At 33.9% G+C, this 12,123-nt stretch overlaps 1 protein-coding gene across 2 annotated transcripts in view; it reads left to right on the top strand.

The window, feature by feature from the left end:
• Positions 1-12,123, top strand: part of SLC27A6 (solute carrier family 27 member 6) — a 37,456-nt gene that overhangs the window by 21,584 nt on the left and 3,749 nt on the right. The window contains exons 5-8 of one of the 2 annotated variants that reach the window (XM_068177318.1): positions 1,064-1,255; positions 7,828-7,918; positions 9,686-9,884; positions 10,467-10,564. In XM_068177318.1, the coding sequence (XP_068033419.1) occupies positions 1,064-1,255; positions 7,828-7,918; positions 9,686-9,884; positions 10,467-10,564 (580 nt within the window). Of the gene's footprint in view, positions 1-1,060; positions 1,256-7,827; positions 7,919-9,685; positions 9,885-10,466; positions 10,565-12,123 lie in introns of both variants that reach the window. The other variant, XM_068177317.1, reaches the window with a different exon arrangement.

Here is a 12,123-nt window from a genome sequence, read left to right on the forward strand (position 1 = left end):
AATAGGAACTCTCTGTTTTCTATAGCATATTTATGTGAATGTGTACATATCTGAATGTATGAAAAGAATGTGAACATGTGCAGATGTGTGCATTTGTACACAGAGAGGTGTTTGCATACATATATAGGAGTGTAGGTAGATAGAGGTGTATAGAGACTGTTGCAGTGGCAGAGTGCTATGCAGTTGTGAAAGTATGTGGTACCAAATTGTACCTACATTTATTCTGAGCTCTCTCACTTATTCTGTATTGCAGCTTGAAATAATTGAAAAGGGAGTTGTATTTTAGAGTAGGTGAAATTAAAATAAATCCAAACAAATCCAAACAGTATAGATGTTTTGCTTTCTGGTACTTCAACTTAAATATGATTGTGTTTTAAAGGTGGTCCATGCAATCTCAATGTTTGGGAATGTATAAATAAAATTAGAACATCTTACTGAACTGGATGCATACTATTGTGTTTGTTATGGTAAACATGGGACCTGACAACAGTAAAGATTCAAGATCACTAAGAAATAATGTATTCCAGTAACATTGAACAAAACCTTGCGAGTCTTAATATTGAAAAAGGTACAGAAGATGACTCATACACAATATGTGGGAAGGAACATATTTTACAAGTGTGTGAAATCTGTTTGTTTCCTCATAATCAGTCTGAAGACAGAAGAAAGTAACTATTCATCTCTTCTGACTTTAATCCCATGACAGAAATAATTCCAGTCTTTTTCTGTTCTTCCCAATTATTTAATTCATCTGGAGAGAAATAGACTGAGACAATACAACTTCTAAATTATGGAAGTGTTTATATAAATCATTGTAGTAATTTTTCAGGAAGTAATTTGTTTGTTCAACAAGATAATAGGTTTTAGATTGCAGCTTACTGATTTGCAGCTGTCTACCAGCTATGCCAGCTTTCTTTAACTTCTTGAGCATTACTTTTTCTTCTTTTTGTTTTTTTTTCTGGGTGTATTCCAAAGAAGGGATGTTTTCCCCACAATATATGCACCAATCAAATGCTGTTATCAGTATACTATATTTTAATTTTTTTTCTTTTTTTAACAGAAGGAAGGAGAAAAGAATCACAAAGTTCGACTAGCAGTTGGAAATGGAGTAAGAAATGATGTATGGAGGGAATTTTTGGAGAGATTTGGTGCTGTTAAGATCTGTGAGTTCTATGGTGCTACTGAAGGAAACATTTGTTTCATGAACCACACAGGAAAAATTGGATCTGTTGGGCGCACCAATTTCTTCTATAAGGTGACTGTTATTTACATTCTGCTTAGTAGGAGTGCTGAAAAATTGTGTTTCTTAGTTTGAGTACAGTCATAAGTCCAAGATAAATTTTCTAACTCAGTTATTGCAAGTTAGTTGACCCTCTGTAGAATCTTGGCACCCAACCCACTTGTACGCTCAGCAGTAACACTGAGATTTTTTATAGAGTTCACAAGAGTCAAAAAGGCTTTGGGTTTCTTCTGACAGTTTTGACTAATCTGACAGTTGCCAAGTATAATTTCAGGTCTCAACTACATTAGAGGACAAAACAAAAAGTTGGATTTATTTTAACACATAAGAACTCCTCATCGCTGAAATAAGGCTACAAATTTCCTATTCTGATTTACCATTCTACAAATTATAGTTAGAGATGTTTTTAGCATACTGCTGTGTAAATATTTGGCATAAATGGGAATTAATAATAATTAATATAATAATTACACACAGTAACATATGGACACATACAAATTTAATAGATATTTTATACCTAGGTGCAAATAAACATAAGTAACTCAAACTACATCTAGTCTGTATCAGTATTCAGAAATGTTAAAGATAACACAATACATATATAATCACTGTTGAGGTATTGTCACAGAGAATACTTGGCAAGATTATTAATTTTAAAATGCTATACCCCTTTGTCTACAGTCTACTGTAGGTGTTTGCTGTGTTCTAGGTTACTGAAACTAGAAAAAAACCCGTTCTGTATTTCATAGCCTTGAAAATGGCAGTCATATATTTTGGAGAGGAGGATTACATGTTATTTATATGACACATTATGACTTACCTCCATCCTTCTGAGTAAATGAAGAATTTATTTCTGCTTGAAATTCACAGATGGACTTTTTCTTTTTGGTCCTGTAAGGACAATCTTTTAAGTGATTTGAAAGTCCCAAAGTAATATATGTCCCAAGCTTTAGCTAATAATATGAAAGATATCTAGCCTTTTTGCAAGGAGACTGCATATTTATCATTATGTTGCTGTTTATGCCAGTTTATACTCTTCTTGAAATAAATAGTACTTCATGCATTGCCTAGAATTTTAAATTGAATGATAGCTATCTATATACAAGTCCTGTTGACTTAAATGACATTTGTGCTCTGTAGGAAAACTGATAGCAAAATGTCCCAACAAAACTTTTTTAAGAAGTAAAACCTTTGTTTGGAAATACAACAGAGGTATCTTCTGATGCCAGGTAAATAGGTTTCTAGGCAGCAAATGTTACAGGGTCCTCAACTTCAATACTCCCATCGCCCAGTACAATCACTACACAGACTGCTTTACACATTGGGGTCAGAGGAATTCTTCACTTCTTATAGAGGAACTCAGTGAGGATTCTGGAACCACTCAGAAAACACTACAAGAGCTAGTGTGTTGCTCAGAAACCACTGAGAGCTCAGGAATTTAAGCAGATCATGCCACTGATTCTCTGTCCTACATGTCTGATGCCCTGTAGCAGGCAGTGAGCACCCAATGCTGTTGGATATCTCCAGAAGGGTCCAGAACTGCTACAGGAAATCAGAGATCTAGAATTTAGGGAGTAGTAGATGAACCAGGAACCTTACAGTTGATGTTAGTTTTTGTTTCAGACTTCCCGCAGCCAGATGCCTTATATTCTTACAAGATTTTGCATGTGTTCCAAACTTGAGTAAACTTGTTTTCAGTATTGCAGAACTTTTCAGCAGATTTTTGTCATAAGTCATTAACCTTTTGGAAATACAATGTGAAGTCTACAGCAGATAAACTTGAAACTACCTTTATATTTATTTAATCATCTGTATTTTTAATCAAGTATAATCAAGTAGTGTGGGGATTTTGTGTGTGACACTATACATATTTTAATGCCATAGATAACTTCATTTTTCCTTATTTCAGGCATTTGTTCTGGGGGGTTTTCGAATACATTTTGCAGCTTGCAGATTACTAAACAATGCCTTCTGAAGTCTATCTGCTGTTTGTTTTACTTCAGTCTAAATGACATCCACTAGACAACTAGTGATATGTAAAGGAGAGCAGCATTATTTCTGATTTGTTGACTTGTAAAAGACCTGAGGCTGGAAAGAAAATCTGTCTCCTGCTGTAAAGTAGACAGTGGCACAGACAAGGCCCAGCCACCCAATTCCCAACATTTGTTGTTTCTTCAAAGACATGCTACAGCATCTTTTGAAACATTCTCTTGAAAGGCAGGACAACATGAGATACCCTTTATCACGCTTTCTAGGGATTTCCTAAACACCTATTTCTAGAATAGAAAGAAACAGAACAGAGAAAATTGGAAGAAGGTTTGTGTGTTCATATATGTTATATACTAAAGGAGAAGGAAGAAACTTGCTCTCTTCCTACAGCATAATTGCAGAGCTTGCAACAAAATAAATGCAGTACAAAGCCCTGTAGATACAGGTATTGGGAGTATAGATGGAATAATAGCAGAAAGTTTCAAAATATAACATTTTTTTGGGGGGGGTTGAGGGGGGCAGGGAAAAAATAGGAGTGCATTCTGTTGTAGGTAGTGACAATGGCACAGTTTGTAAAGGTGAAATACAGATAAAAAGTACAGCTTTAAGAGGCAACCTGAGCTCTCAGAGTGAGCAAAGTAACTTTTCTACCAGTAACTGCTAAGGACTGGGGATAAATGCTTGTGATAAATATTAAGGTTGTACAGAACACATTTATTTTCATAAAAATATTGGAAGACATAAGGTAATAGGAAGAAACAGATGAATGTTACAGCAGTTGGCAGAAGTCACTGTATTTAAGACGTTAACTAAAAGCAGTGCTCTTGTTTTCACTTCTTCCTTTTCACACTGTGTTCTTTATATAAGAGGGATCGGTTCATGTGCTTGAAAGCCTCCCTGTAGAATATGAATAAATCTTTCAATAAAGATGTTTACACAGAGTCAGTGAACAGAAAAGTAGAAGCCTCTGAATAGCTTTTCAGCTGGTGAAACTTAAAATGTTTTACAAAAAATACAATGTCTTGATTAACACAGTAATATCATAAATTAATGTATAATCTTTACATCTGACATACATATGTGTCTAGATAATGTTAATAATCAATTATGTTATATAGGACATACATTATGTGTGTATTTATATAGATATGATATGGGAAAAATCTTGAAGACCCTCTTGAAGACCCTCAATTGTGTCTTTGAATATATAAATCTCTTTCTTATACTGAAATAAATTCTGAGTGATGACAGACGACAAGGAAGCTTGGGATTAATGAGATCCAAGGAAGCTTATAATAAGGTCTAAAAATAACCCAGAGCAAGTTCACCTGAAAAGCATTATGTAAAAAAAAAACAAAACCAAAAAAACCAAAAAACCCAAAACCCAAACAAACAAAAACCAAAAACAAACCCTCAAATTTTATTTGTAAATATAGTTTATCATTATTTTAAGCAATGATACTCAAGCTATATCAGGAATCAAAATCTCTTATGCAAAACTCTATAGATAAAAATCAGCTTTGAGCTGGGAAACATTTAAGTCTTATAACAAATCTTAAATAATTTCAGCATATAAAATGGCTTTCACAAAGCCATTCAGAATTAGTATTATGCACTTCTTCATGCAGTCGTAGAACTTGTGGCAGAAGACAAATTATTTCATTTAAAAATAAACAAAAGTTAGTTTTAAGCAAATTTTTAAATCCAGGAAAACTGGGTTCAAAGAAGGAATACTGATGTGTAAATCAAAGCAATGGACGCTCCTAAGTTCATTGGCCAATGAAAATTGATGTTGTTTCTTCTCCTTTGACTAATTTTGAGCTAAATAATCTAAAGTACTACAAGTGTTTTCTAAGGTACTGTACTCTTACATGTCATGATTCAGTTAATATCACACATAGCTTAAAAGATTTGTTTGTTGGTTTTGTTTACTTTGGCTCACAAAGTTGTATAGAGTACCTATGCATCTGCTCTTTACAGCATAAATAAGGCATTTCAAGTATGTTTTTAAAACTGTCTCTGAAATGTGATGACACTATGCTCCAAATTTTTTTTCTTACATTTCAGTTTTTAAAGATGCTTGAAACTAAATCTAGTACATGTAATGCTTTGTTTTCTAAACTGATACTCTCCAAGAGAATTAAAAAATACTCCATCTCTAAAACCAGTAATAAAAAGCTTGTGATCTCTATTTTCTGGTAAAGGTTCTCTGAGCATTCTCTGTAAGCTGAAACATTCAGAATGTCAAAACTACTTTCAAAACAATATTTAAATTCACATATTTCCAATCAATTAAAAAATAAAAAAGGTGAGGGAAGCTGTTATTAGATAACATCTAGGCAGCATAGTAGTAGACAATATTGCAAATTAACACACTTTCAGCTCACTAAATAGTGCTTTTTGTTTGCTGCATTTATGTTGTGCTTCAGAGAATAAGATGTACATTAAAATGATGAATGTTGCATGCAGTATTCTGTGAAAATAATATGGTAATGCTTCAACAACTCAGGTCCTTGTCCCATTAGAATGTAAACAATGAGGTGACCCAAATGTTATTCTGTGCCCAGACCAAATACTTTGCTGTGGGGCTTTAATTTTCTAGTATTTAATATGAAAAGCAAGCTGCTTCGAATCACAGAATGATTTAGCTTGGAAAAGACTTTTGTGCAGGCACAGCTGTTTGCACTGACTATGTATAGTTTCATTATGCATATTTAATACAAGATGTGGTTCTTTCTTTTAATTATGTATTTTCATTATTATTATTTCAGAAACCTAATTGGAATACACCTCATTAATACTCTGAAGTTGTAGGCAAAAGAAGTATGCAACATAGTATAGTTACATATAATAATAGTCTCAACAGTTTTTAGATAATCTCAGATACTGAATTACAGTTGCTGAGTGTTTATAACAAAAAAATTCTTCATTCTTTCAGCACTCAAAAACTGTATCTTGTCAAAATACTACTCTCTATGATGCATTATTTTAAGCTATTCTAATCAGACACAAAAACAGAATAACATTTAATTTTTTTAACCATTTCATTCTTATTATTTATATTACTCATTGCATTTGGTCATATAAAACCTATTAAAGTAATAAATATCAATGTAAAAAGAAAGGAAGTGAGAAAAAGTAGCATTTAAATGTACACTGTTAAAAAAAAGACCCACTCCCACTCTGTTTCTCAAGAATAATTAATTGTTTTCTAATTGAGGCAAACTTTCTGGCCCTCAAATTCTTGACTTTGGTAAATAGCTTAATCTGAGGTTAATAAAAATAATTACTCTTCACTTAAATAAAATAGTGTCCCATTCTTGAATCATTACTTTATTTTGCAGGCTATGACCTTTTTCCTTTCATCAACTGTTAAAAATATCCTTTTGTTTCAGACTTAGGGTAGAAGAAAAACACTGTGCTGAACATTGAAAGGACTCAATTTTGTCCATATGGGACTGAAATTGTGGGATTCGTGTTGATCTTTATTCAGATTTCTTTGAGAAAAAAATATTTATTTACAACAACATTTCAAATTAGGATAATGATGCAACTCTTCATCCAAGTTAGTGGCAGAAAAGGAAAGAGGTTTAGGTTTTAACATCCTGCCCTTTACTTCAGTCACTTCCATATAATTCTCCTTAAGTTATATTGCATTTCTTTATTGTAAAGAGTGCAGGTGTATATTAATGTTTTATAAAATTGTTCCTCTATTGCTGAGAAATCTCAGGAGAAGATAATTACCTTGGTTTCACTACTTGTTAAAGATTGCTGATACATTTCTTTTTGAGAAGGCAACATGGAATCCCAAGCAGGGTAAGTTGTCTCTTTAGAATAATAAAGAGACAGTTTGGACCGCTGCAAACACAGTTGTCCAAATAGTGTCAGGAAGTGTCTCTTAAAGGTCCAGTCTGGATTCATATCACAGCAGAAAAATAAAGCAAAATAATAGTCACATGCTGTATATTCAAGAAAAGAAAAAAAGAAGAAGGAAAAAAAAAGTATTGCAGTTGCTAGTTTTGCTAGGAGTACCTTGTCCTCTCCTTCAGTTTGCTTGGAGCCATGGAAGGATGTACTCTTCTGCTGGTGCTCACGTCCCATCACCATACCTGAGAAAATAACCATCACCAGCCTGAGAAAGCAAGAGGGAAGAACTGAGGTTAGATAAGCAACAGTAAAGCCCAACAGGAAGCAGATTTCCCTTTGTGAGGCCTTTCCCTTGCCAGCTGTTTTCAGTGCCAGAAGACCCCAAGAACACGTCGTATCAGCCACCACCACTGAATGTCACTCTAATACTAGAGACAATGCTTCCATTATGCTCACTCACATTGCTCTTTCATTGATGATGTAGATCTCATAACTTACTTGTAAGAAAATTAACAAAAGGACAGTTCTGTGTCTTCATTTAGAAAACTGTTTTGATGTTGCTTACCTCCAGGAAATGGCATAAATTTACATACAGAGTATTTTCAGTTTTAAATGAAACGGCATTCTCCTTCCAGATGAGGAAGACTGAAGTACAGTTTTCCTTATGTGTATTTGCTGCCACCAGATGTCACTGTGTAGATGAGTAACTGATCACTTCTTCCCTTTTTTAGCTTTTTTTCCCATTTGATTTAATCAAGTATGATTTCCAAAAAGATGAACCAATTAGAAATAAGCATGGTTGGTGTGAAAAAGTTAAGAAAGGTAAGTATGTATTTTAATAGGATATTACAGCCTATTGAATTTAATAAAAATACTTCAGAGAGATGTTTTAAGGAATTGCTATTGTGTTATTGCATTTTACCAAATTAACTATTACTCTTTGCTCTGAAACAAAGCAGTATGATTTTTGATCTCAGATAAAACAGCATTAAACATACCAGTGCAGATATCAGAAGCACTCAGGATCCTTGGATGTATCCACAGAAGAGTAGTGTTCAAAAGTGGTGCTATGGCATTATCTTTGAATTTACACATAGTGACATCTATGTTTTTTAAAGGAGGTTAACATAAGGAAATGGTTGCCTAAGATATCTACAGTAAAGATGGGTGGATTAGAACAAATGCTTTTTGATGAGAGATTAAGTGTTTCCAACTAGGTGATGTGATTTAGCTTAATAATTAAAAAAAAAAAAAAACCAACAAACCAAAAACAACAAAAAACCAAAGCTGCTTGATTATTGCTGTCCTAAAAATATTTTTCAAAGTGTTACCACACACTGGAGCATACATTGAACTGTAGGAAGGTAACAACTGAAACTGAAGCAAGAAAGAAAAACTCATATTAAAGGTCAGGCAGACAGCTTTAATAGGGAGCTGAAACAGATTTTTCAAAGGACTTATGAGATTCTCTAACAGTTGGTAATCAAACATGGGCACTTCGAAGATAGTATGTCACCAAAAGCTGAATTTTTTATCTCTAGGGATGCCACACTGACCTGTGAAGGGAGCACGTGCTCTAATTAGGCACTTGGTCTAATGTTTTTCCAACTACACCACTCAGTCTAATGAAAAGTATTACCTCTGTCTATAATCTTTGTCTTACCCATGTCTTATTTCTTCAGAGCAATATGGCTGCAGTGATACTACCAGTGAACTAAATACTTCTACTTTAAACACTATCAGTTTATGGGAAAAAAAGGCACAGCTCTTTTTCAAGGAGACAGTATTAAAATAAAAATTGTGCCTACTTTTGGAAGCATTTTGGTATGTTTTCATATTTATAATTCTTGTCTCTACTACAAAGTAATGGAACTCCAAATCTATATTGTTGAGAACCTGGTCCCAAAAAGGTTATTTCATACAATTATTCCATGCCCTGCAAACTAACACCCTGGTGTTACATGCATAAAAGGATAATCCTTTCCCTTACTCTCCCTACCCTGAGGAAAAAAATTATGTTAAACTTTTACATTTTGCACCAAAAAGTAAATTGATGATGCTCTATCACTTTAATGAATATTCTTAAGAAGCCACAGAATCTCCAAATATTCTGAGTTGGAAGGGATGCACAAGGATCAAGTCAAACTCTTTAAGTGAATGGTTCCCACAGGGATTAAACCCACAAGCTTGATGTTATTAACACCAAACTCCAACCGAGGTAATTTCAGCGTTCTCAGAACTTCTGACAAGAGATTAAATAGGAACATAGTGCCTGGGCTGAGCACCTACTTTTGATTAACACTAGTTTTTCATTAGGAAGCTGATAAAGCTTGCACTTATCATGGAAATTCAGTAGCATGTGGGGAGTCAATTCAATATTAACTTGAATTGTGCACTTCCAGAGGATAATAAACTACTAGTGAGCTTACAATTGATAGATGACCATTCTGGGAGAAAACTGGTGAGTCACCAGGAAGAAATATAAGTGACTGTGATTTTGCGTGGACAATATTGTAAGTAATATTGATGTCAGGTACAGAAATGTCTAATGATATTTTAGGTTTATAATCTTTCAACTTCTCTGTATAGGTGAGGCTGGTCTTCTGATTTCCAAAGTCAATGCGAAGAACCCCTTCTTTGGTTATGCTGGCAATAAAAGACACACAGAAAAGAAATTACTCTGTGAGGTATTTAAGAAGGGAGATCTTTATTTTAATACTGGAGATCTCATGGTTCAAGACCATGACAATTTTCTATATTTTTGGGACAGGATTGGAGATACCTTCAGGTACAGTTATTCTTTCTTTTCATATTTCTTCATTAAAGATATATAGAATGGAATAATGTGGTTGGATTTGTTTTCAACTGGAACTGTTCAATTTATTGCTATTGTGATGTAGTTTATAATGATTCTGAAGTGGATGATGCAGGCTTAATTTTGTCACAAGTGTTCTATAAGTAATATTCCTGTGGAATTGAATGATTCATTTTCAGAATACTTCATAGGAATTCCAGCTCTTTGATCATGCTTTTCAATAAGCATATAACTAGTTATGGATTTGCTATGAGCAAATGAGGAAGTCGGATACTGATATGGAGAAAAATGTATCAAATAGTAGTGACTGGTCAGTTTTGATACATTTATATACATGTAAAAAACTTGGAAAAATTGTATTGATCTTCAGTGGCCCTTACAGTGTTATAATGCCCAGTAAGGGCAATGAGTTTCAACATTGTCTTCTGGTGATCAAATTCTAATGTGATAAGTGTGAAAAAATGTGAGGTAGGGTCTGAAATTAATGGAGTTTCACTAAAGATTTTTAAAGGGACAGATGTCATGGGATTTAATTATTTTTTTCACACATTTTAGATGGAAAGGAGAGAACGTTGCCACTACAGAAGTTTCTGATGTCATTGTAATGTTGGACTTCATACAAGAAGCAAATGTGTATGGTGTGTCTGTGCCAGGTAAAAGTTTGAGTTATGCACTTTGCTTCTCCCAGGTTCATTCTTAACCCTCATAACTCTTTCTATTTCGTTTTTTAAACCTATGAATCATGTTTGATTGAGTCATCTCTTTAATATCCAGCTAAAATGTAGATGTGGGTAATGAAAATACGACCCGATTGTGAATGAGCCAGGGAATTATGCATTTTTTATCTATATGCAATGAGGAGTATTTTTGAAAATCTACCATGCATACATTTGTAATAGCTACATAGCCTAAATTAAAATATAAATTCACATCTGTGTAAAATCCAGACATATGTGCCTAAATAAAATGTAAACAAGGTAATTCTAAAGTAACTCTAAATGAAAATATGTGAAGACATTTTGCTGTCTTATTTCACTTTGCCTCAGGAAATAACTGTAAACAGTTAAGTTATAAAACCAATAAGAAAATGAAAAAGAATATAAAGAGAAAAATAAGATTTTAAGGAAGAAAATACACTAATTTCTTTTAACAGAGTTTTTTGTTATTTTTCATGAGATTGTATGGGCTTGCTTCTCATTCATGCTAAATCTTTTTTTAAAATACATGTTTGGTCTCACTGGGATAAAAATTATTTTCTATATAGGAGACTGTTTGGTGCTCTGCTTTGCATCAAACTAAAACAGTGGCTAAAACAGTGTTGATAAGTTAACAGTGCTTGGCTACCACTGACCAGAGCTTTTGCACAGTACAGGGCTTTCTCCATGCATGAGAACGCTGGGGACAGCAAAAACTTGGGAGCAGATGTAGCTGGTACAGTGGTCTGAAACTGACCAAAATAATATTCTATATCATATGATAGCCATGCTTATTTATTAAAGCTGGAGGAAAAGAAGCAGATGACAGGTTTGTGGGTGTGATGCTTGTCTCCCTAGAAAAACACTGTATGCTCCAAGTAAGGCCCTGCTCTGCAAGAAGTAGCTGGGACATCTATCTGAATATGGGGAATATTGAACGATGTCCTGGTTTTGCTTTGCTTGTACATGTATCTTTTGCTTTCCCTATGAAACTGCAATTACCTTAACACTTGAGTCTTGCTTTCCTTCAATTCCCATCCCATGGCAGAAGGGATTGAGCACAAAGCTGGCTGGATGTTTGGTTGCTGGCAAGGATAAACTCACCACAAAATGATAAAGGAGTTTAAAATGAGAGAAAGTGTCACTTTCTCTAATGTTAAGCATGAACACTCACTTGAACAGTATTTTAAAGCTACAGAACATGAAACATTGTAGAAGACTCTCTGAAAATCAGATTCAAAAGTATGAGAGTAATTTCCTGTACAACACTTACCTGTTTACCTACTCAGTTTATCTGACTGTCTTGATAATTGCACTTAAGGATAAAAAAAATCAAATTCCTTACAGATTTTGTAGCTTTAGCAAAAAATAAAAACAAATTGAAACAGCTATAACGTTGGCAGAACATCTCTGCTCTTACTACTAGCTTAAAGTGTTTAGTTACTTACTAGGTTGAAGTGTTTAGTTAATTTTGATAGCTGAAGTTCATTGCTTTTACCTATTTTGTTCTTTACCAA

The sequence above is a fragment of the Anomalospiza imberbis genome, chromosome Z (genome assembly GCF_031753505.1).
Source record: "Anomalospiza imberbis isolate Cuckoo-Finch-1a 21T00152 chromosome Z, ASM3175350v1, whole genome shotgun sequence".
Taxonomy (NCBI): domain Eukaryota; kingdom Metazoa; phylum Chordata; class Aves; order Passeriformes; family Viduidae; genus Anomalospiza; species Anomalospiza imberbis.